Here is a 27560-nt window from a genome sequence, read left to right on the forward strand (position 1 = left end):
GTTCTGGGATCAAAGTATTTGAGAATAAGGTCGTGCCCTTCCCATATAGAGGTCCGGGACGATTTTATTACCATCACTGATCCCGGACTCTCGCTATTGCTTCGATTTCATGCTATTTTCATGCCGATCGGGTTTCTGAAGGCTTTTTGGAATATTGTCATCTAGATTTTTTGTCACAGGCCAGCTATTTTTGTATGAATTTTTAGCTTTTGTTTTGGCTGAGTCATCAGTTAAAATAAGAATACATAGGTACCTTCCTAAGTTCAAGTTAATAGCACCAAGACGGCACGGCAGGTGTTCTCCCTAAGTACATCAGCCAGCTGCAGGACATGTTATAGTGCACAAGCATTTGCTTGGACACAGGTGCACTCTCTATTCCTTCACTCTCATAGCGCGATGAGACGGCAGTTCAACTCGATTTGACTAAGATCAGGTGCAGGAACGACATTAACCTACGTGCTATCAGATGCACGGGTTCATCAAATACCAATTGCCAGATTCCGGTGCTGTTATTTAAAAGTCCACTGCAGTAGCATACCTAGTCGACTACTGTACCAACGAGACAGTAATAGGTCATCATCATCCTCCGAGCCCTTTTCCCAACTATGTTGGGGTCGGCTTCCAGTCTAACCGGATTCAGTTGAGTACCAGTGCGAGATACTAGAGACAGTTATAGGTACATGAAAGTTATTTGTAGTAACACAAGATAAAAAGGTGTCCTTTTCCAGGTAATGGATAATTATTCAGTGAAAACACATATTCCTTTAGTTACGTGAAAGTAAATGAATTTGTGACAATTGCCTTGTTAGTTAATCAATTACGTTTTAACAAATGAATGGATTCAGATGACCTTTACGAGTACTTTACGCGAAAACTGTGACCTTTTAGAGAGATTTTTTGTAGAAAAAGTACTGAAATAGAAGAAATGCAAATATTTTCGTCCTTCGAAAACGACAAAAAAATCGCGTGATCTTTTGATAGGTACGTTTACTTAATACCCTTTTTTATTTGTTTTAATGGTATTGATATTAAATTTGTTTAAAAACAACTAAGCTAATCTCAGTCCCCTTGGTGTTAATATTTTAATTAAAACTAACTAAGCGAACAAAAGATTAGTTATTCGACTCAATAAATGAATTACTTTGGTATTACTTCGGCCGGCACATATTTCTAATTAAAACTCATGTCTAGATTAATAATTATTGGTTAAGGTTTACAGATGATTAAATTTTCAAAGATAAACTCGCATAACAAAAGACAAAATTCATCAAGTATTGCATGTGAGATTTATTAAATAAATCTTTTTATTACTCTTTGGTATCAATACCTCTAGAACAACTTTACTAAATTGGTACTTCGAATAAAGACCTTTCACTGCTTGCCATCTCTGACTAAATAGGCTGATATACATAATGATTCATAATGAATTAATGACAAATAAACATATTGCATTACATATCGCAATCGCCGATGGATACTTTACACGAAAAAACATTGTAGTCATACATTACAATACAACACATTACCCAATTAATCATGATTGTTCAGTCAAAAAATAAAACCAAACCTTTTTATTCCACAACAACAATAATAAAAGTCACAAAAACAAAAAAATAACTCAACACTCGACTTTTTACATCGACAATGTCCCAACCCTATTCACAGAAAAAAATAAACATTAAAAAAATCTAATACAAAACAAAACCAGTTGAGAGGATAAAAATAATAACTAACAATACAAATTATTAAGGTAACAGACGTAGTATTTTAATTAAAGTTTAATTGGTGGCCGGCCAGCCCTATAAATAATGGTGGCCTACCTTGTTACGTTAGGGATGGGAAATGCGGATATTTTGCGCGCGGATATTCGGATATTTTTGTGAAAAAAAAGTAATTTAGAAATATTTTTTAGATAGGAAAGATCTACTTGTGTAGCATTTGAAAGCATAATAAATACTTCTAGCATTTATTCAAAGGAATTTATGTTTTTTTAACCTTCCACTAATGCATCGTTTAATTACCAAAATCATCTGAAATTAAACTGTGGTAGTAAACAGCTTAGGATGGATGAATTCTTTAGTATTGAAAACAAAAGAAAACCTACTCATTCTATTTCATTCATTTATTTTATTAAAAATAACAGCGTAATGGCTCGTTTCGACCAAAACTGTTTGCAATATAAAAATAATTTGATAGCAAAAGGACGCTTTATGATTTCAAAGCTGAAGAACGCTCGTTTTAGCTCTAGTTCCCTATTCTTCTGGTCTTAACTCAAACGCACCTATTTTAGGATTATTTGATACCTCACTTTAAAGGTATGTTCAAGCCTGCAAAACAAGGTTCATATCCATATATTCCCGCTTACATTAACACCCAAATATATTACAACAAACATAACATACAGGTTGTTTGTTTGTAATTAAGTACACTAATGTTTGTAATACTCATCTCGGAAGCATGAAGGCGGAACAAAGCCATAGCAAACACTATGTATTGATCAAGGAAAACAAAATTATAAACGGAGATGATATAACGCAAAATCTCTTAAGAAAGTTGCGTCACCAAAATGCAGGGGACCAGGAATGATACTTAAACACGCCTTCTTTGGAACCTACTCATTTATGTTAAACATAAAATCTTCGATGGATTTGTCAAGAAACCCGAACGCCTCGTTAGCTCACTTGTAACTGAGCGTTTTGGTCATGCCCACCGTATATTCTGACCGCAAAGAATACCCTTGACCTACCTGTCTTATGGCATCTCTGCTCATGTTTCCTTCTTCCATGTTATTGATACATACATACATATTTATTTGTATATGTATAGATGTTTGTCATATTAATTACTTTAGGCGTCATGGATAGTTATTATTAATTTCATATCGGGATGTTCTAGGAAATATTGATTTGTGTTGTCTATTAAGCTATGAAATTGATATATATTGTCCCTGTTATTCGGGTCGGCCATTATTTGTGATAATAGTAGGTGTTTGTTTTAAGTCTCTCGTTGTTGCCATGCCAACTGGTACCTACTAACTAGTTTCCCGTAATAACTACTATGTGCACCCGGATAAAAAGTAATAGCATTCTTCAATATAGATAGGTATAAAAAATATAAAATTAAAAAAAGCTAACATCGTTTTTGTAGGTATAAAAAAATGTATCTAATAGATAAAAAAAATTTTTTTTTGCTAACCTGTCATAAAGAGAATGTCATTTCAAATCATACAAAACCCGACATAATAATCCGCAACTGCAAAACAAAAATATCCGAAAAAAACATTTGTCGGATAAAATATCCGCGCCGTCAGCCCTAGCAAACCCTACAAAGGCCAACCCAATAAATACTAACTTCACAATAGAACTTTTATTTAACGAGTGTGTGTATGTGTTTTCATTTTATTTGAAAACTCTTTTTAACTCAGTACCAATAGCGATTCATATGGCAAAGTTTTATTTACAAAAAATATAGCTTTACAATTATTTTTTCATTTTACAATGTTAGGTTAGGATACATGATATTTCGGCGGTTTTATGACATGTGTTGTATTTTTTTTCGTTTTGAAAATACACTCTTTTGCAAAAAAAACGGGCACCTATGCGAAATCTTAGTTTTAAGGACTTTACGTGTATTTCAAAAGGCTTTAATGATTGTAGTATATTTCTAGCATCAAAAGGGTTAGCTAAGCATGCGTGAGAGTGTATTCTAAATTTGAATTTTGTACAATTGCTGAGAAATTGGTTAAACCTTGTTTTGAACTAATTGCTGGCAGAAAGTTCGTCGGTGTTTTGAAAAGTTTTGGAAGTGATTTTGAGAAAAATGATAATGCAGTTTTAATTCATGATTAATGTACCTTTTTGTTAGATCAAAACATTTTTGAAAAACTATGCGTATTTGATAAAATTTTCACCTGCTCTAAATGGGCTATACTGATGATTGATGGCAATGTTAAGAGTTTCGGTATTTTAGTATAAAGCGTTCTATTGTTTAGATGTTGTACCCACTTGTTTTAAAATATTGCTTTTTCATAATTAAACACTATTTAGAGGAGTATCAGTACTTTGGGCTCCGACAAACCAATTTAAAGTAAGCAGTGCCGATCACAACTCGTCTCCTATCAGACTTTGACATTTTTAAAAGTCTTGAAATTCTACAAAATACAGAAAATAGCGCATAGATTGTGAGCATGAGGTCTTAAGGTCTCGTAATCACTGATTTTTAAACAACCACGTCTCTTGGGAAACTCCGTAGACCTCTGAAGATCTATGAGTCTGAACGTTCAAATAGGGTGTTTTCATCCCACGGACATTTTATTAAATAAACTTGCCTGCACCGAGATTTTCTGGCATCTACAGTACTTTCCTGCTTAAATCATAACAATAATTGGCTATCTACTCATTTCTTAAGAAACATGCGTTTGACCAATAATTTTGAATTCTTGACTCCCTTTCAGCCAAATCATCATTTAGTAACCCGATACCTATGGAGTTATCGAGAGCTTCAACGCGGCAATAATTTGACTTTTTAGATAGCTTTAACCCTCCTCATCACTTTTCATGTGGTTAATTTTAACATTTATCACAAAATTTGGTATTTTTTAAATGTCACAGTCCGATAGTAGACGAGTTGTGATCGGCACTGCTTACTTTAAATTGGTTTTGTCGCAGCTCAAAGTACTGATACTCCTCTAAATAGTGTTTATTTATGAGAAAGGGATATTTTAAAACACGTGGGTACAATATCTAAACAATAGAACGCTTTACACTAAAATACCGAAACTCTTAACATTGCCATCATTCATCAGTATAGCCCATTTAGAGCAGGTGAAAATTTTATCAAATACGCATAGTTTTTCAAAAATGTTTTGATCTAACAAAAAGGTACATTAATCATGAATTAAAACTGCATTATCATTTTTCTCAAAATCACTTCCAAAACTTTTCAAAACACCGACGAACTTTCTGCCAGCAATTAGTCCAAAACAAGCTTTAACCAATTTCTCAGCAATTGTACAAAATTCAAATTTAGAATACACTCTCACGCATGCTTAGCTAACCCTTTTGATGCTAGAAACATACTACAATCATTAAAACCCTTTGAAATACACGTAAAGTCCTTCAAACTAAGATTTCGCATAGGTGCCCGCTTTTTTTGCAAAAGAGTTTATCAAAATAGATATCTTTTTTAGTCTATTTGAAAGTGTTCGATGGTAAATGGGGATTTTCTCGGTAATAGAAGGTGTACTTAACGCAAGCAAAGATTTAAGCGACATTTTGCTGGTACCTATACCCACAGTATCTGCTCTTCTTGTTTTTAATTTATCAATAGTTTATTATTTTTCCTCTTTGAGTTTTAGATTTATGGAAATAGGTTGATGAGCTTATAGCCAAGTAACAGCTGCAAGGTTCAACCGATCATAGTTTAAACTGCTCTTGTCATGTAGTAGTTTCGTGGATTTATTAGCAAGTTCCTTCGTGTTTTGAAATTCATTTTAAGGTATTGGTCCTTTTCTTAACGACGTCAAAATTCATCAAATAACCCCTCCTGCTGTGGCTTAGCAGAGGTGAGGGAGTGTCAGACTTTACTGCCTAAAAACCACCGTGTTCCGTCATGGGCCTTTTGTGTACCAGGGCCACGGTAACTCTTTCGAACAATCCCGCAGCCCAAAGTATTGGTCCTTATGTAGACCTAAATTCTCGCTGACCCTTTTAATAACAAAGGCGTCATCATGCTAACACAATTTTTTTTTAATTTTTCATCCATTAACTTACTGAACATTTAGCAGATATAAACGCTAAGTATGTACTTCAAAATGTTGGAAATAAAAACGTTGATATAGAACTTAAGTGAGTACCATTGAAAATAATTCCGTTTTCATAAGTAAGTAGTTTTATACTGATGGAATAATAAACAGTGGGGGAGATTTATTCGAATGGTTTTCACTGTATTCGTAGAAACTGTATTAAACTTGAAATAAAGTGTTAGATGAATGTTGTCACTCTCTTTAGTGACAGCACTGAACGTATGTATTTAGGTATAAATTGGCAAACTAGAATACTTTTTTTCATGATCGTTATCCTAATCCAATGCCTTGGTGTCTTAATTCTATACTTAAGTAATGTTACCAGAGTCTGAATCAAGTTTCGATAATTATTGCAAAAATAACTTTTTTCACCTACACATAATAGAATACCTACACATAAAAAATTATAACAATAGAAAATAAAAGTACAAAAACTTACCACAAAACACGACGACAAGATTCCTAATTTTGGCACACATTTTGACTTTTTTAATACAACAACACAGCACATAATCTATACAGTCGTGAGAATCACCTCCACATTTTGTCACAAAATGTCGACACTTAGCACATCACTAATCTGTCATTAAATGTCACTACACTGTCACTTTTACGTCACTTGGTCATTTTTTCCCGATTTTACTCAGTCCACCGGTGATTCTGAAAAGAAAAAAAATAACATTAGAAACATTTAGTGATTATTTTATAAACGAACGAACGTTTGAAATACAGTAAAAAAAAACAATATGTGATAGAAACTAACATAAAAGGTTAAATACTATAGATTTTTTTAACGTAATTCTCGGAATACACTATGGTAGCCTAAAATCCTAAATAAACAAAAACATAACACTTTTTTGCTAACGTCAGAAAAAAGTTAACTACCACAAAAATAAAGGTCGAGTAATTTTTTTGCAATATTAACAAAAACATAGTTTTTTTTTGTTTATTACAGGAATGTGAAAACGAAAAACTTTGACAGTTTATTTAGACATGTCTGAAAGGCATTTTTATTCAGAAAAGTCGTATTTTTAAATGGCCTATAAAAACATTAATGACACATTAATTTTGGAGATAAAAGGTTGGGTCACGTTACGGGTCATAGTTGTAAAATTTGACATCATATGTTTCGGGTCTCAGCAAGCTCGTAAAATATATTTTTGCTGAATAACTTCGGCTTTTTTCAGGGGTCTAATAATATGATTTTTTGAGTTAGTAACAACGATAGATGTTTAATTAAAAAATACTGGAAAAAAATACCAAAAAATGTTAGCAAAATTAAACCCACAAAAACATTATTTTCAAGAAAAGAATTTACGATCGGATTTTAAAGTGTTGTTTTTTTCTGAAAAACACGATAATATTTGCAAATAGGCAATAAAGTAGATAGTTCGACAAGAAAAAATGCAAATTCATAGACTAAAAACCTAAAATAAATGTCGTGCGAATAACCGAATGTCATTAATATTTTTTGTCTGTCTGCAATACAGGTTTAAAAACCTGTGGTGACATCATTATTTATAATTAAGTGAGTGTATCATATTGAAAAAAAAAACGCATAAATTTTAATACGGCACGTGCGCAAAAATTAATAAAAACCTAGATCTTTAGGTATTGAATTTATTCTAAGTAATAAAAAACCGATTCGAAGATACGTCGAACTCACAATATTTTTCTAGAAGCTTAAAAAAATGCTTATTAGTTTTTTTTTCATTAATTTAAAAAGTAATATCTATTGATTTGTATTTCTTTAGGATTTATTAGTTTTGATTGGATCTCATTTCGAGTAATGGCTGATTTAAAATTAAAGTTTTTCTTACATTTATTTTCTAGTTTTAATAAAAACGGTTTTAGATGAAATGAAATATTTCGCATGGTTTTCTTTACATTTAGAAATAAGTATTATTTCGTTGAATGTAGATCCTCTTTTATCAAAATTTATATTTTGAATAAAAAATGCCCACGTAGTAATAAAATCTTTTTGAAAAAAAAAAAGAACTTATTATGCCCAAATGCAAAAATATCTAAATCTACTTTCTAAGCTACATGAATGAAATCATCTGGCCATAAAAAAAAGGAAGGTAGCCGGTGCCCACTCGAAAAAAAATCGTTAAAAAAAAAAACTTGATTCTGCTTACGACACAACTTAACCCACGCTTAGCCCAGTTTAATTTTGACGGGCGGTTCAAGTTACTAACTGATGACTGTTGACCCTTAACGTGGTAACTGGTAATTTAACTGGCTTTTGTGAAACCATATCTTATTTTTATAACCGCCTTATTTTTAGGATTACAAACAATTTCAATCTTTCTCATGAATCCTTTTTGTCTGTTGGTGAAACTCAAATGAAAATCTGTTCAGTAGTTATTGAGTTTTTCTCGAAAAGACAGATGGATGTTTTTTTCGTATAATAATGTGACTTTTATTATCTTAATTAAGACGCATATAATGTATCGCTAATTACTTGTATGTGATTGATTGCAATCTTGATAACTTGAAAGGATTTACTTAATTGTATAACTTATTATAACTTGAAGCTTAAGTTTTTGTCTCATTATGAATCAGTGCTGATTGATCTCTCAACGTTATATTTTATTTATGAGACCGATTAATATTGTATGAATTCAATTACATACATATAATTGTATTTTTAATAAGGTTGAAGAAAATATGCTTTTCATCCAAGTCAGAAATAAAACGATTTATTTTTTAAATTAGTGATTTTGTCTTAATATAATTTTAAAACTGTCATTACGTTATTTTTTTTTGCTCATTTTTTTTTAATGCAATCACTTGACAATTTATATTAAAAAAGCTAATATATGCTTAAAAAAGTCCTGTCATAAGCAAGATTTTCGTCATACGTATGTTTTGCAAAGCGTTTTTTTATGATAGTCTACCCGCTATCGCTTATAACTTGGCCCACTGTCCTCAAGTGAGATGTAGGCGGCATAATGTTTGGTGGAGACAATTATTTTGTCTGTCTGTCTGTTTGTATTGGCTTTGTTAGTACACTGCGTGGACATGATGACTGCCAATTTGACGTGAATTTGAAGTTTAGCCACTATTCTCTAACCTTTCCAAGTATTTTTATGTAACTTCGGTATCGTGCCTATTTGTAGTTTTTTGCTATTTGAGTAATTTAAAAACAACACAATTTATGTTAAAACTGCATTTATTATTGTCTAAAGTTTTTTGAAACGGTCACCCATCTATTTATTAGCCTCGTGAAGAGCAGCTTAACTTATAAGAACCAAGTTTATTTTCAGCACTATTTATCTACTGATAACCAGTCTATTAACTGTGGTGGTGATTACCATATACCACTAAATAGTTATTGAAACACACAAGCTCAAACTTCGATATTAAAATATTTCGGATACAAAACGGAGCAATAAATTTAACGTACCAAAATGACATTTTTAGTGCAACATATAATAATTTTATTAACAGTTAAAGTGTTTATATAACGTACCATTTTATTGGTATATTATAGCTTTGTGTAATCTTCATAGTTTTATGTTCAATATAATTTGATTTAAGTTAGGTATCTTTTAATGGTTAAGTTCAATTTCAATCTTTACTTACGAACATCCATCATCATTATGCCTAGCCTTTTCCCAACTATGTTGGTGTCGGCTTCCAGTCTAACAGGATGCTGCTGAGATTAAAAGAAAAATATAAGTACGGATCAATATAAAAACAATGCATACATAGGTATTTCGTCGTTTCTGTTGAAATATATGAAAATACTTTTTTAAATTTCAGCCGGTTATTCAATACGTTCATGCGTGAAAGTCAGCAGTTTTCAACGGGGCAAATACTTGTTAAATTTTGAGGTTTTCGGTTTTTTGAATGTTCGATTTTTTTTGTATTTTTTTGAGTTCGTGGTGAAATATATACGGGTCTGAAATGATTTTTATTTTTGTATCACTGCAGAACTACGTGAATCAAAGAACATGTTAAACCTTTAGGTCTCGGCTGTCATTTTAACATCTTTGACAGTTGTTTCAGGGATAAAAAACTCTGACAGCCAGTCTTACCAAGGGACATCGGGTTGCCTGGGTAACAGGATTGAGGACGTTACACTATAGGCATGTTAAACACTGGTACTCAGCTGCATAGACTGAAACCCAACTCCAATAAGCTGGGTTTCATCCACGTTCCTAGGGAACTACCTTCCGAACATGGATAAAAAGTAGCCTTGGCATATGCTTTATAGATATAAAGCTATATGTATCATTTCATGACAAAAGGTACCTTATGGACTTTGGCGCTTAAGTCATTTAAGATACAAATTCTACAATCTTGCTTAGACTAAAAAAACATAATGTCGTAAGTGCCAACTCCCATAAGGTACCTTTTACCGTGAACTGACACATATTACTGCCAAGTTTCATCAATAAGGAAAATATCGCATAATATACACACTAACATTCACATTATTACTAGGATTACTTAAACACAAAATACTATCCGAAATTAGCATTTTGAGTAGTCTTTAACGCGGTGGTCGGAAGTTGGGCAATAGTCCGATTGTAGGCGGAGCCGTGGGCGTACACTAGTGTATTGCAAGCTTAGAGTACTTGTGTAAATGTGTCACTGTGATGTGGAAGAAATGTCTTGTAAGTTGGCATAAAGACGTCGATATACTGCGGGTTGTTCGAAAGAGTTACCGCGGCCCTGGTACATAAAAGGCCTATGACGGAACACGGCGGTTTTTAGTCAGTAAGAGTCTGACACTCCCTCACCGCTGCTAACCCACAGCGAGAGGGATGATTTTTGAAGTCGTTAAAAAAAAAGACGTCGATATAAAAATTGGAGATTTAATTTTGTTGAGGATGCTGTAATATTATAAGGATAGGCGTTAAAGCTTACATTCTATGCTAAGTTTATGCACTTATGAAATTATTTTAGAGGGAAGAACGAAAGAATAGTCCACATCTGTTTTGAAAAATCTGCGAAAAATGCAAACTTTCACGTGAAAAGGCTTGATCAATTTGCATGAAACTCGGTAAGGAAATAACTTGAAACCTTAAAAGTAGCATCTACAAGTAGATGCACGAAAAGTAGTCTCAAAACGTGTACAAAACGAAGAAATCGACACCAGGGCCATATTTTTTTTTTGACATTGTATATTGTTACTAACGATACAAAAATTAAATAACAAGAAGCTACCAATTCTGCAACTACCTGCTTAAATCATAATTATAGAGTCTCACTAACTAAAAAAAACGACGGTTAAGCAAAAAACCGATCTCTTAAAAAGGATGGGTCAACAAACATGCTCGTACAAGTATTTCAAAGAGTTAGTACATACAAAAAAACTTTCAGACACATTCGCTTAGCACATGTTAAGATGTTCACACGACTTCATGTGTCCTATGCCTATAGGCTTTATAGAGAGCTAAGTATACACTCACTGCAGACTAAACAGTCGGGCGATAGTTGCCTCCACAGCTAGCATTTTTTTTTTTTAAAGAATCTTGATTGTATTCAAAATTTTCAGTAGGTCTTTTTTTCTGATATTAAATCATCAAATGACCCCTCCCGCTGTGGGTTAGCAGCGGTAAGGGAGTGTCAGACTCTTACTGACTAAAACCCATCATGTTAATTCCGAAGCTATTTCTGTACCAGGGCCGCGGTAACTCTTTCAATCAATCCTACTTGCTAAAAACCTGATCTTTGTAATGTGCGTACTAACATTCATCGTTTTACTGATTTATGAGCCCGAACAAATTATCGGCCGACTAAAAGTTTGCAGTGTGCTCTAAGGCTTATTATTGTCTTAAGCTTTGATAGGAGGATAATAGACTATAGACATACATGTGGGCTTGTAACTATGGGGTATTCTATGGGACTGGTTTTCTTGTGAAATATTCTTGCAGCTTTTATCTCAATTAATATTATACAGAGAAAATATTTTAGTTTGTTTGATGATCCGGGTTGAGTCAAACAGTCATTTGAACATCTTTGGCAGTCGTTAAAGATAGTCACAAGTCTGACAACCAGTCTTAAAGTGCAAGGTGTATTGAGTTGCCTGGTTAACTGAGTTTAGGAGGTCAGATAGGTAATTGTTTCTTGTAAAACACTAGTACTCAGCTGCATCCGGTTAGACTGGAAATCGACCCCGATTTGCAAAATCATTTCAATGTTAGACATAGTTTATCAAGGTAGGATATAGACTAATTTTTAGCATCTTCCACTGACAGAAGCTAGTATTATTTGCTTGTTTGAATAACAAGATAGAAAAGCCAAAATGTTCGCAAGGAAAACGGGAAGGAAAAATATAGGTATTTTTACGTCCTCAAAAGTTTTTGAGACACATAATATCTTGCCTAATTATTATTGTAGGAGCACCAAACTTTCTTTTATGATCGAACTTATAAAAAAAAACTGTTCCACTTTTTATGATTTCGACGTTAGAAAAGTTTTTAATAATGTTTCCTATCGATGCTTTTTAAGTTATTTTTATTACTTGCTTTAAGGGTGTTTACTTTGTTCACACTTTGGTTTTTTGCAGGTTGAAAAATATACTGTTTGACTGACCTATGACCTGTTTCAGGGCATATAAGGTTCTCATATTTAAGGTCAGAGATCAGATAAGCAGTCGCTCCATGTGATACACTGGTACTCAGCTACATCCATTTAGACTGGAAGCAGACTCTAACATATTTGAGAAAAGGCTTGGCAGATGACTTGATTAGTACATTCCCTATTAACTTATGTGTCTAGAAAAAACAAGATTCCAGACGTAATAATGAAAATACATACGTAAACATAAACTGTTTACATAACAGACAATAGACAAATCATTTCTTTTGTTAGAAGGTATTGACAATTGTATTACATGATGCCATGTAATGTATGTATGGATGTTTGTCAATACATTATGTTGTGTATACTGTATTGACATGTTTAGGATACGTCATTCTGTTTTAGAAACCAAACTATTATTAGTTCAAGTGACAATTTGAGTGACGCAATTGCTATTGTTACTTATTTTATTAATTGCATTGGGCACCTAGTAAGTTTAAATTCTTCAAAATATTCAAAATCTAAAAAAAACTGTGATTTGTTTTTTTGGCATAAGTCAAAGATATTTTTCAATTATTTTACCGGTTTACCAAAACTGCAAAAAAAAACAATAACTATTTAATTGTCGTCGGCACAGCATGTTCCTTTCATACACTTTAATCTGGCATCATCTCACAAGTAACACTCTATCTATCCATGTCCTACAAAAAAAAAAACGTAGAAAAAAATCGCTAATATCACGAAGCAATTTTTTTGTCGGTACAGTATGTTTTCTCCTTCAATACTCTTCATCTGTGCGAGTGACACTTGTTCTAGTACATATTGAATTAAAAAAAAAAACTTGAAAAAAGCCCGCCAAAATCACCATAGTTTTTTAACCAACCTGCAACTCAGCTTACCCTTTAAACATAAACAGTGTAGGTACATTCTGCCACATGTGTGCGCTAAATATGGTCGCCACATTGCTACGTGGGAGAAGCGATGTCGACTGTACCTACCTACAGGGGGATTTTTGTTTGCAATATCTTTTTTTCTTTTTTTGGTTAGCAAATGTTTTTTTTTTAGTTTTTTTTTAGGTTTGAAGGTGGAGATTGGGATATAATTTTGTTTTTTTAAATGAGGTAGGTAAAGGATGTTGGCTAGTTTTTTTCTTGGTGTATGAAATGGACGTCTATAGGATGCGGGAATAGATGCGTTTTTTTTTTGTAAGTTTACTTTTAGCTAAGAGCAGATAAGCAAAGGTTTGTTGGGATTTTGGATATTTTTAGAGTAATCGGTGAAAAAGTGTATCTACTTTCTAAGGATTTCTAATGCGAAAACAGCTACCTTCCAAGATATCACCGTCACTAAAATCAATAGCTTATTTATTCTCTCTATTTTTTAATATTTTCTTATGCACATTTTTTTACTCACTCGTCGAAAAAAAAGGAATTTTGAAATAAAATGGCAAGTGAATCCACGGTGAAAAGCTAGATCATTGCGATGCAAGCTAAAATGTATTGTGTGCTCCGCAATTACGCTGCAGGCGTCTGAATATCACTATTAACCAGTTAATTACAATTAGTTTGAGCACATCACTATGCATTGCTTAGCTAATTAGTTTGTTTCTATATTCATATTTAGTTACAGCGCAATTTGTCTTTGCATTTTAAAGTATTCTGTTTAATTCAGTCATTAATATGCTTGAGGCATTAATTGATTTATCCGAATTGCAGAGATACATAAAATACCTACAATTTATCTCCATAAAAAATATGATTGCTTTTTACCACTTTTCTGTCAAAAAGTTTTTTGTAAAAAAATATATATTATAAAAATAAAAACAGATATTTATGAACTAAGTAACACTTATTTTGTCAGTAAAATACATTCAACCAATTCCAGAGAAAAAAGCAAGTTATATAATTAAAAAATACATAATACATCACGTAGCTTCTAATCAGAGATAAAATAGAAAGGTCAATAATTAAGTTAGGCTCGAAAAATCTTTAAATATTTTATCTTAAGCACCAATTTCGATATATTAGGTTCGAAGTCATGATAATAGTCTTAATAATCTACACTTTCGCACTTGGCAAAGTCAAAGTTAATTGGACTTTTTTCTTTTAAAAGTTATTGGATTTTTAGCTGGATATTAATTATTCTTGAGATCTCTATAGTTTTAAGTAATTTTATGAAATAATGTTGGATGTCACCGTTTTTTATACAGGTATTGAAAACGTGCAATTTTAAAATGTATTTAATATTAACTTTTTTTTTATATAAAATTAAATAAAAAACAATTCAATAATACTAAAAAGTTAACGCAGTCTACACTTAAAGAACATAAAATTTAAAATCATGCAAACTACTATCATCTTTCTCTATTATTTTAGTTGTAAATAAGTAAGTGGTTGTTAACTAGTAATAATAACACTGGTCAACAAATTATAATTTTTTTTTTGGTGCAAAGGTGAAATATACAATTTCTTGTAGGATATTAGATACGTAATCGAAGTCCAGAACATAAAGTTGCACTAGCACGCAGGGATTTAGAGATATACCCCTCCTAAAGTACCAAAAACGCGTTTTTTTATGAAATTTGATGTCATTTTTTGGGGACAGCAGAATTTTATAGGAATTTCTAACTAAAGCATCATATAGTACTACTTTCCCCGCATTAACCCCATTTTAATTTATATTTTTGCGAGTTTTATTTCCCGATATATACCATTTTATAACTAAAGTGGAGTTTTTTCATACTAACAGGCCAAATGAAATATAGGGAAGATCGAACTATCGTAGCTGTATACATATTTCATGAAAATTTAAACTCTTAACGTTGGAAATAAAAATGAATTTCAATCGGGAAGAGTGGTACTATATAATGCTATAGATAGAAACAAAAAAAACTATTTTGCTGTACTTCAAAAAAATCGTCAAATATCGTTAAAATCGCGTTTTTGGTACTTTAGGAGGGGTATATCTCTAAATCCCTACGTGCTAGTGCAACTCTATGTTCTGGACTTCGATTACGTATCTAATATCCTACAAGAAATTGTATATTTCACCTTTGCACCAAAAATGCTGTTGACCTGTGTAATTATTGCTATCTTTTAAACGAGAATATAAAATATGATGAACACTTAAACCGCAGTTTGCAGCTTAATTTGTTATCAGTAGAAACACAGACTTTAATAAAACCAACACCATATTAAAATTGAAATTTGTTGTGCTCCAAATATGTCTCGATTTTGTACACTTGTAAATAAATAGCATCGATGTCTAAGCCGATTTTTGTTTGATGTTTTCTAAAATTATATAATTTTAAAACGAAATGGTGCAATGCAAGTATTCTCATAGTTTTTTGTTTTTTTTAAACATACTAAATATTTTTTAATTTAAAAATATTCTTTTTCTACTAAACGTTACCGTTTAGCTTCTGAATTATTTTCATTTTAATAATAAAAAAAAAAAACACTTCAAAAAAGCACAAATCCGATCGCCTAACAGAAACCCCCTGTATACCAAAACGAGATAACATTCGAAGCTTAAGATAAAAATACAGCATCACCGACCAACGCGACATCACACAAATATAACCGCACGTGACACGTAACTGGCGTTTAATTAGATATTAATAATAATATGTTCGGTCACTCAAACCCTAAAACGTTTCCAAATTAGGTTGATAAATCAGTACTTTTGGAACGTCAAAACTTCTTCCTTCACATGTGTTTTTACGGGAAAGAAGAATTGCACTGTGGGACATGGTAATCTTAGTTAAACTGTAGGTCCCAGCTGTCATTGAACATCCTTGGCAGTCGTTACGGGTAGTCAGAAGCCAGTAAGTCTGACGCCAGGATAGCCAAGGGGTATTGGGTTGCCCGGGTAACTGGGTTGAGGAGGTCAGATAGGCAGTAACTCCTTGTAAAGCACTGGTACTCAGCTGCGTCCGGTTAGACTGGAAGCCGACCTCAACATGGTTGGGAAACGGTTAGGCAGATCTTTCAAGACTATGTGGGAACTCGAGAGATTGCATTCAATTTCCCTCTAATAGATGTTAATCTTAGTTTGAAGATTTTTTTTAAACTATTACTTTTCCCTGCGGTTTCACCCACGTCCCGAGAGAAGGGACTCGTTGTCACACTCTGATAATAAGTAAAAGTATAAGCCTACACTATCTGTGTGCCAGAAAATTTTAAATAGGTTCAGAAAGTTTGGCTGGCATAAAGTGCTACAGATAGACAGATAGGCACTTGTACCTACTAAGTATTAGTAAGAAATGTACAACTATAAAATATTCTAGAACAAACTTACTCTTTACAGAAAGTGTGAACTACAAAAAATGTAGTCCTTAGTCCTAGAACCGAGCTAAGAGAAACTGGTTATGTAATTACATACGTAAGGACAATATGTTAGTAGATATGTTTACACTATGTAGTGCATGAAACTTGATTGTGTCAAGGGAAATCATTGCCCTCTTTACGGCTGTTGGGTAAAATATGGGGACGTTTAGGGTACCACAGTTTGTTACTATAAGTGGTACGCTTTCAAGCTAAAATCTACTGAACCGACTGAGGTAAAATTTTACATAGATAGTGTGTTGTAGACTATTTTTATCTACGTAACGGTATCACCATATTTTACGCAAAACTTGAGAGAATTTTATAAACATTGATACAGATCAGATGATAATAGTGAATATGAGAGTTACAAGTTTTTTTTCTTATGTATAAAACTACAAACTTAACGACACTCCTTTACACAAACATACACACGTAACTTTGTCTTTAACCAACAAACTCATTCGCAACTCTAAAATCAACAATTAACAACTCGAACATATAAACCTTTAATAACAAATTACAAACAAACAAAACAACGGCATCCTGTAACAATAAAAAGCTCAACATGGGAACCGAACCTGCACTAATCTTTAAGTGGGAGGTGCACCGGACGCAAAACTTGTATGTCTTCTGAAACTGGTTTGAAGCTGTCCTCTCCGGTTTATTTTTATAGACACCCTACGACCATGGGTTTATAGACTTTAGATTACTATGTTTTTAATGTGACAAAGTGTTAATAATTGAATTTTCCCCCGGTTTCACTTGCAGTTTATTGATTGCATGTGAAATAGTGGGAAACAGTTATAAGTTCACGCCATTTAAGTATTTGCAACATTAAAATCAAAACCAGAAACTTTATACTTGTAATCAACGCAAGTTTAGTTCATTATCAGGCTAGCCTTTTTCCAAGTAAGTTGGGGTCGGCTTCCAGTCTAACCAGATGCAGCTGAGTACCAGGGTCTAGTTAATCTTACTAATATTTATAAGTGATAAAGAGGAAAGATTTTTTGTTTGTAAAGGCTCTGAAGCTAAGTACTAAACCGATTTTAAAAAATATTTCTATGTTCGGAAGCTAGACTAATCACGAGTCACATAGGCTATATTTTGTCCAGGTACTGGAAAAATTTCACCCCTGGAAGCAAGAGAAACAGCCAGATCGTCATCATCATCATCCTTCTGCCCTTATCCTAATTTTATTTGGGGTCGGCGCAGCATGTTTTCTCCTTTCATACTCTTCTATCTGCCGTCATCTCACAAGTAACATTAAAACAGCCAGTCCAATATAATATAGGAATTAATTCGCGCCACAATGAAACATTAAATTCGGTACACTCACACACAAAATGTAATCTCATGTAATATATCCGATAATGTTCTAATCCTGGCCAATTGACAAATAACAGAACCACTGATAGGCGATATGGCGACGCCCCTAAAATTAATGGCTTATATGCATGACTGCCTTGTATGATTAATGGCTTGTATGCCGTGTAGCGACGGCTTAAGAATACATATGTCGCTACCCCTTCTTCCAGTGGGTGTCGTAGAAGTCGACTAATGGAGACAATTGCACCGAACACCAGTGCGAGAGAAGGAAAACTCGAAAAAAACCCTCTATCAACCCGTCTGGCCAGCGTGATAGCAGTAGGCTAAATACCTCCATGAGCAGCACAAAAAAGCCACGGCCCCTAGTTCCCGGCAGTCCCGTTATTCCCGGTCACGGTGGCGACCGTGGTTACGGCGGGGCAGGGGGTGCGAAGAATCTCCGGGTTACGGGAGGCCACCAAACAAAACTGACTCTGGCGACGTACAACGGCCGCACGCTACGGCTTGACTCGCATCTGGCGCAACTCGAGGTGGAACTTGGGAAGATTAGGTGGCACATATTAGGGTTATGTGAAGTTCGAAGAGAGGGGGAGGACACCATAACCCTCGAATCAGGTCACCTAATGTACTTCCGAGAGGGAGACCAACAATCCCAAGGTGGCGTTGGGTTTCTGGTTAATAAGTCCCTAGCTGATAACGTTGTGGAGGTGTCTAGTGTGTCGAACAGGGTAGCGTACCTTATCATAAAGCTCACCGACAGGTATAGCCTCAAGGTAGTGCAAGTGTACGCACCGACCTCGACACATTCAGACGATGAAGTGGAGGATATGTTTGATGATATATCAAGGGCCCTCCACTTCACTACAAAGACCCATTACACCGTTGTCATGGGGGACTTTAACGCTAAAGTGGGAGTACAGACTTGCGGCGAATCGGCAGTAGGATCCCATGGATTTGGAAGCAGGAATCATAGGGGGCAAATGCTCGTCAACTTCCTCGAACGCGAGGGGCTCTTTTGATGAACTCCTTTTCAAAAGCAGCCCCAAAGGAAGTGGACGTGGCAAAGCCCCGACACTATGACTAAAAATGAGATTGACTTCATCATGACGAACAAGAAGCACATATTCAGAGACGTCTCCGTGATCAATAGGTTTAATACCGGTAGCGATCACCGACTTGTCCGAGGCTCTCTGAATATCAACTTCAAGGCCGAACGTTTCCGTCTGATGAAGGCCAGGCTCCGACTAACACTGCTCCAAACCATGACAGGATCCGGAACGTTCCAGTCAAATTTGGAGAACCGATTTGCCGCCGTGGAAACCACAACAGACGTTAACCAGAACCACGAATATGTGGTTCGGATCCTCAGGGAGGAAGGTTCGAGATTCTGTAACATGCAGCGTAAGGGCAAGAAATCAAAGCTTTCGGAAGAGACATTAGGGCTTATGAAGAAACGACGTGAAAACCCGCCTGTCACTTCGTCAGCTAAGCGGGCTCTAAACCAAGAGATCAACAAGCACGTACGACGCGACCTCCGGTACTCCAATACTCTTGCCATTGAAAGAGCAATTGAGCTGAATCGGGGTCAAAGGTGTTCGTACAATCTCTTGGAAGAAGCCACTTGACGAAGCTGACCACAACAAGTGGAGAAGTCGTTTCTTCGGTGCCGGCAGTCCTTTCGGAAGTGGAAAATTTCTATGGCCGGTTATACGCATCGCATGCATCTCGACCTGATCCCGGAAATGAGGATTCTAGAGCCACATTAACACGCCATTTCACCGAAGACCTGCCAGAAGTCAGCAGTGGCGAGATCGAGATCGCTCTGAGACAGCTCAAAATGGAAAAGCCCTGGCGAGGATGGCATTACAACAGAGCTTTTAAAAGCAGGAGGTAAGCCCGTACTGGGGGAGCTCCAGAAGCTTTTTAATGCCGTCCTCTTTGAAGGGAGAACTCCAGAGGCGTGGAGTAGGAGTGTTGTCGTCCTGTTCTTCAAAAAGGGAGACAAAACCCAGTTGAAGAACTATCGACCCATTTCCTCCTAAGCCACGTCTATAAGCTGTTCTCAAGAGTGATCACGAACCGACTTGCGCGAAGACTCGACGAATTCCAACCACCGGAGCAGGCTGGGTTTCGAGCGGATACGGCACCATAGACCACATCCACACAGTGCGGCAGATTATACAGAAGACCGAAGAGTATAATCAGCCCCTGTGTCTAGCATTTGTGGACTATGAGAAGGCCTTTGACTCGGTTGAAATCTGGTCTGTTCTGGAGTCCCTGCAGCGTTGTCAAGTAGATTGGCGATACATTCAAGTGATGAGATGTCTCTACGAAGCCGCTACAATGTCCGTCCAAGTACAGAATCAGCAAACAAGGCCCATACCGTTGCATCGAGGAGTGAGACAAGGGGATGTTATTTCCCCGAAACTGTTCACTAATGCAATGGAGGATATGTTCAAGACGCTGAACTGGAAAGGACGCGGCATCAACATCAATGGCGAACACATCTCTCACTTGAGATTTGCTGACGATATCGTCATCATGGCGGAAACGCTGCAGGACCTACAACAGATGCTTAACGACCTGGCTGAATCTTCTCTACGCATCGGCCTACGGATGAACTTGGACAAAACCAAGGTCATGTTCAATGAACATGTTCTACCGGAACCGATTGCGATACACGGCGCCGTTCTCGAAGTTGTTCGGAAATATGTATACCTCGGGCAGACATTGCAGTTAGGTAGAAACAACTTTGAGGACGAGGTGAATAGGAGAATTCAGTTGGGTTGGGCTGCATTTGGGAAGCTACGTCGAGTCCTAACATCGTCGATTCCACAGTGCCTAAAGACAAAAGTCTTCAATCAGTGCGTCCTACCTGTCATGACTTACGGAGCCGAAACGTGGACACTGACGGTACGGCTGGTCCACAAGTTTAAAGTCGCTCAGCGGGCTATGGAAAGAGCTATGCTCGGCGTTTCTCTGAGGGATCGCATCAGAAATGAGGTAATCCGTCAGAGAACCAAGGTCATCGACATAGCCTACCGAATCAGCAAGCTGAAGTGGCAGTGGGCTGGCCATATTAGCCGAAGAACCGATAACCGTTGGGGTAAACGAGTTCTAGAGTGGAGACCGCGCCTCGGCAAACGTAGTGTAGGACGTCCTCAGGCACGGTGGAGTGATGACTTGCGCAAGACGGCTGGCAGGAGCTGGATGCGAGAAGCCGAAAATCGATCTCAGTGGCGTGCACTTGGAGAGGCCTATGTCCAGCAGTGGACTGCGATAGGCTGATGATGTGATGATGATGTATGCATGACTGTCCAATTGATTTCGAATATCAATTCAATAGGAATTTAGGATTTAATTACAGTTTGAAAATTAATTAGGTTATTGTCACGTTTTCGTCAAAATGTGCAGTGGTGGAAGTAATTTTGAGTTGCACGATTAATCATCATCCTCCGAGCCTTTTTCCCAACTATGTTGGGGTCGGCTTCCAGAGTAACCGGATTCAGCTGAGTACCAGTGCTTTACAAGAAGCGACTGCCTATCTGACCTCCTCAACCTGAGTTGCACGATTAATGTATTTAGTAAAGAGGTAGTCAAAATAGAATTTCCTTGTCATCGAGTGAGCTGCAGGTTTAATCACCTAACAAGCCCTAGTGTCAGAGTTGTCTCAAATCCGCCTGACGACCTCTGACGTGGAATTATAACAACGACTGTTACTGAGTAGCATTCGGGGACGCCTTTACTTGCCCTCCTAGGCACGGGGGTGTAACACCGCCGACTTCCAGACTTAGGACTGCTTTGTGAAAGTTTCTTAAGTCTACAAAATGATGACTGCCCGATCCAGGAATCTAACCCGGGACGACACAGCAGCTGCGCTTGCGACCACTAGACCAACGGTTAGTTTTATAACCTTACTGAAGGTAGGATTCATCTATGTATATCTATACTAGATTATATCCAAATCTGTCTTCAGTCAAAAGCGTGACAAAAAGGCAGATTGATCCTCCTCCTTTTTGAGAAAATTTAAAAAGTTATGTTGAAGGTTTTAAAGGAACATAACATACAGCAAATCTAGTCTACTCTAGTACTGAAGTATTTAGCTATTTCCTGAAACCCGAAACTCGATGACAAATTGCCGATCCGCCATGTTTTTTAACCGTTTATTTTTAAACATAATTCCTCAGTTGACATACGATCGGAAATCGAGTAACTTGAAAAAAATGTCGCTCGTATACGATTCGCTTTTATTTCTGTGTATAAATGGAAATCAAAATATTTTCATAATTTTCGTCAGGAAACTCGTTCATCGTGGAAATATGTGATGTTTTTTTTTTATATTTTGACGGATTTTTGTGAAATGATATCATCAAATATTATTATGTGATGGTTCATTTCCTGAACTTTTGGCAATAGTTAAAAGTAATTTCACCTTTGCCTAAGTAGCTTTGGAAAACAAACATTTAAATTACCTATGTCCGAAAAAATATCATGCTTATTTTGGAACGCTCATTCCTTCTCTGTATGAGAAGAGGCCTGTGCCTTGCAGTGTTACAGTAAAAAAGCTGATGATGGGAAAATCAGAAAACTAAACAGATTGTTAACAGAGCAACCTTTCTAGATACCTAAAAAGACTATTTGGAGCAGTTTTTTTCCGAATCGCTCTAAAAGATCCTGAGATTAGCTCGTTCACGCAAACAAAACAAACTCATTAGCTTTAAACTAGTAGGTAGTTCTAAATAAAAACATTTACAGCCTTAATACAAAAACTTAAACAACAGTTGAACACTTGCCTAAAAAGTGTGGCTGCAAATCGGACCTCATGTTAACGTCATAATCTGTATTTTTTTAGACAGGTGTTCAACAGACGTTTAAAAGTTTTTGTGGTAAGACGGTTACAATTTTACTTGAACTAGTTGGACACTTTCGTGACATAAGTACAAAATGCACATTGCACATTCGTAACTCAAAAACCACTGCATGACATTTTGAATGCACGTAAGTGCAATTTGCACATTTTTATGTAAATTATATCATATTAAATCATAATGTTATTACAGGATTCATGGAAAGCGTTATTAATATTCGCTACAATTGCCTGACATGGAAATCGAACCGAGATACCGAGAAACGTAAGTAATAACTTAGTTGTTACCTACATAAGTGTAAGTTAGATATCAAGGACTAATAGTCAAGGATATTCTGAACTTTTCAGCCTGAATTTCAGTCTACCTTACCGTGGGGCAATAAAATGACTGATGATGATAAGAACCGATCTGGGTAACAAAAATATTTTGAGTGGAAAAATACTAAGTAGGTAGGTACCTATAAAAAACTGTAACTTAGTCAAGTAAGAGTAGGTAGGTACCTTTAAAACACAATTCCTAAACTAATTAGGTACTTATCTGTCTATCTGATCCTTTCAAGTAACATAGCAGTGAGAAAACAAATTTTCAGTTAGTAACACTTAAGCGGGTCCCTACTGAAAATCATATCGAAACTACCCGTTTCAGTAAATAGCATACCTAGATACATTCACGATTATCACACTTATCATAAAAGATCTAGCTTTTATAATTTCACTATTTCACTATTGAAAACTAAGTCTAAATACCTATCTATGTATCAGATTGCCTTTACGAAACAAACCTAGGTACTTACATTTGAAAATGGCAGGTCATAAAAAAGGTTGTCAATTCAAATGAAGTTGGTTATCAAATGGGTGCACCTAGCTACATAATAATAACTGTTTGCACGTTTTCTTGGTATATAAACTACTAAAATGTGTATCAAGTTTGTATTTGTTGTACTAATTTTGTGTGTGAAGGTAGATGAGTATTGAAAATCGTATCTTCTGTTTTGAAAGAAATCATTTTCGCGTCACATCTGTTTAGTGATATCTTTTCGTCATATAACGTTTTCATACTTTAGTTATTGGGTAGAACGAGTCAATATCATAATTTTTTTAATTCAATCATGTTACTGATAAAGGTTGTTTTCCATTTCCAAGAACATTACATACGCACTGAAAGCTCGCAACGACATCGATTGCGTTTGAATTTCGAGTAGAAATTAAACCTACCAGAACAAAGGCCTTTCGAACACATCCTAAACACACTTAAAAAAATATTAATTAACTATCAAAATCCAGTTCCAAGCAAAAGAACATAAAACATAGGCTTACTCCCACGAAACTGGAACCAGCGGAAATCGGAACCGGTCTAGTCAAACCGGGACCGGTTATGCACGATGATTTTCATTCATTCATTCATAAAAACACAGGGTAACACACACTTCGGCACAATTTTTCACTGTAATCCGTAAACACTTGGTATCGGCGCCACAGGTGTCCGCGACGGAGAGATACGTGCGCTCCCGACGAGCGCTGCGAGCGGTCTGGTCAGGGCGTGCGCCGTGCGAGCGGGGCGAGGGGAGGGGATGATCACTACAGCGTCCCGGGCTATGCCAGAGCCTGCGTGTTCGGCCTGACGCGACCACGCTGGGGCGGTTTTTGTTCCACAGATAATTTAGCCTCCAATTGCGTTCTGATTTCATATATCATCAACGATCACTTGAATATGGAATCTTGTATTACGCATTTCGACTCAACATTCGATGCTTATTTCAACATTTTTAGGTTCAACTTGAATGACATTTAGAAATGGAGCGTTTGAAATTCGAATCGAAATTTTGAATTTCGTTCTTTTTATTTGTATTAAATAGTGATGTTACCGTCAGTTTTTCGTTTCGGTATCTGTTCGTGGTATCTGGTTTCTGTTTGGATCGTTCTAGTTTCAGATTTCAGATTTCAGATTTCTGATTTCAGTTGGTCATGTACATGAACAAATCGTTCTGTTTGCGCCTTTCAGCGTGTCATGATGGATTACGAACAACTTTGATGTTGCTACGTGTACGTAACTTGTGTTGTTATGTACCTGGATACCTACTTACCTACTCATTTGTTTTTTTTTTTGTTTTGATTGACAATGGGGTAATAGGAAAAATATTGCGCTGTTTGATATATTTACTCAGCGATTAACTTAAATAGCTATAGGGAGGCAGATGATGATTTTAAAAACGCTAGGTATTATGACTAAAAAATAGAATTTTTTGCCGACCACTGAAAAAAGCTGTAAATAAAACTAAGGTTCAGTCATTTAATTGAGATTCACGATCGTGCTAGCTCACCATAAACTGTGACAGCCCAGTTTTTATTAGAAGTCAAAAATATTTGATCGCGAAGGCTTTTTTATAGACCCTAATTAATGAAAATCGTAGAAATTAGTAAAACAACGTGGACTGTATTGATTGAGACTTAGATTTCAGACCATATCTCTGATAGGTACATAGCAGTATTTTAGCTTAGGTGTCTGCTAATCAAATTGCAGACAAAAGTTGTTGGAGCTATTTAATTCCTTGAAGCTAAAGTTACCTTCTGTTATTTGAAGAACAAAATATAGTAAAAAATACCATACTTTAACTACTTACATGGTTTATTGAACTTAATGCGTTATTTCATCAAAAATATCTCATGTTTACCAAAACAGACTTCTTCAATAGACACTTATGACTCATAATACCTAAAAATAGTTGAAATGACGGCTGTGTTTCGGATGGCACGTTAAACTGTAGGTCCCGGCTGTCATTGAACATCCTTGGCAGTCGTTACGGGTAGTCAGAAGTCAGTAAGTCTGACACCAGTCTAACCAAGGGGTATCGGGTTGCCCGGGTAACTGGGTTGAGGAGGTCAGATAGGCAGTCGCTTCTTGTAAAGCACTGGTACTCAGCTGAATCCGGTTAGACTGGAAGCCGACCCCAACATAGTTGGGAAAAGGCTCGGAGGATGATGAGTTGAAATGACGGAATAATTTCAGTTCACCTACCTCAGTTTGAAAGATAAACATAGTAACTATACACTAGTTATTTACTTGTAGCAGTCAAAATAATGGGATCGATTGAACGTGAAGTTGAACCGAGTTTTAAACTATTGGTTCTATGGGGTTGAGGCTCGAACTAGAATTTATGTTGAAGTGAGGGATTGCAATGTTTGATGGTGTGAGCTAGAAAATTCTTCTGTATTGTGGATAAAACGAATGTGTTTTTTTTTATTCCTGTGCAAGGATTAACTATGTGTTCCTAAGATCCTGTAATTTAAATAAATTAGCTATTAGTTCGATATCTTAGTATTACAGATGCCTACTTATTATTTTTTAAACCCCAATGTAAGACTTTTCTCAAATTCGCCAGACAGCTGATATAAAATTGGTATTAGGCTACCAGTTTGTATGTGTACTTGTAATCTCAGGAACGACTGGTTCGATTGGAAAAAATCTTTCGAAGAATTTGACATTTGACGGCAAAGGCTACTTAGGCTACTTTTTAACCGGGTGCGCGAAGTAATTCTGCGAATTTCATAGTTAACATTCAGTATTTTAAAGATATTATATTCATCATCATCATCATCTCAGCCATAGGACGTCCACTGCTGAACATAGGCCTCCCCCTTTGATCTCCAGATATTATATTAACCCTCATTAATGAATCAATATTTGCCAGACGTCCAAAGTAACTCATCTGACTATTCCCAAACATAAATATCCTGAATTAGTAACATGTCAAAATGGCCAATCTTTGTATGAATTATTTTCCTCAAGAGACTTCAATTTATACGAGTTAAGACTTTTCAAGCAAAAGCGGTATTAATTCCTTTCTAAGTGTTCACTCAATTATTTATACAGCCTTTGTCAATAATACGCCTTACATTACTTCAAGCGCCAAGTTTTCTGAGAAAAAGAAGAAAAAAGCGCATAAACGAACCTTAATTAAAAACCTCCTCACAGACATATTTAATTTTAAAACTTATTTCTACCCACGTTTGTAGGAAAATATGCTCTAATTTAAAAATATGATAATGTAAAGAGTTTAAATATAATATTTTACAGACATCAAATAGAAGCTTTGAGATTATTAGTTTTTTAGATTCGAGAATTTCGGTGGAACGACTGTGCAATTTTTATTAAAACTCAAATTTAAATAAAGATTACATTTGCACATAATAATCAAAAATCATATCAGTATTAATAGTGTATTTCATCGTCTTATCTATGAAATATATTTTTGGGATCCAATAAGCCACCGGCTGATTGCAATAACGTATCTATCTGCTGATGCCTCGTTTGACTGCCTCGTTGGTCTAGCTGTCGCAAGTGCGGCTGCTAAGCACGAGGTCTCGGGTTCGAATCCCGAGTCGGGCCGAAATCGCTTTGTGGGTTTTAGAAGACTTTCACAAAGCAGCCCGGAGCCTGGAAGTTGGTGATTGATACACCTGTGCATCGGAGAGCACGTAAATGTCGGTCCTGCGCCTGATCTCTCTCCGGTCGTGTCGGATTTGCCGTCCCATCGGGTTATGAGAGTGAAGGAATAGGGAGTGCACCTGTGTCTGCGCAAATGCTTGTGCACTATAATATGTCCTGCGCAATTGGCTGATCTCCTTAAATGAGAACAGCCGCCGTAGCCGATAATCGGCTAGGAGGACATCATCATCATCATCTGCTGATGATTTCCTT

General features: G+C 35.8%; 1 protein-coding gene across 1 annotated transcript in view; it reads right to left on the reverse strand.

The window, feature by feature from the left end:
- The window catches only part of LOC110371420 (nephrin), a 251131-nt gene extending 226709 nt beyond the window's left edge, over nucleotides 1-24422 (reverse strand). Inside the window, exons 1-2 of the mRNA XM_064042317.1 lie at nucleotides 24179-24422; nucleotides 6243-6463 (exon numbers count right to left, since the gene is read on the reverse strand). Coding sequence (XP_063898387.1) covers nucleotides 6243-6282 — 40 coding nt within the window. The 5' untranslated portion in view covers nucleotides 6283-6463; nucleotides 24179-24422. The remainder of the gene's footprint in view (nucleotides 1-6242; nucleotides 6464-24178) is intronic.
- Between the last annotated feature and the right edge of the window lie 3138 nt (nucleotides 24423-27560).

The sequence above is a fragment of the Helicoverpa armigera genome, chromosome 28, assembly GCF_030705265.1.
Source record: "Helicoverpa armigera isolate CAAS_96S chromosome 28, ASM3070526v1, whole genome shotgun sequence".
Classification (NCBI taxonomy): Eukaryota; Metazoa; Arthropoda; class Insecta; order Lepidoptera; family Noctuidae; genus Helicoverpa; species Helicoverpa armigera.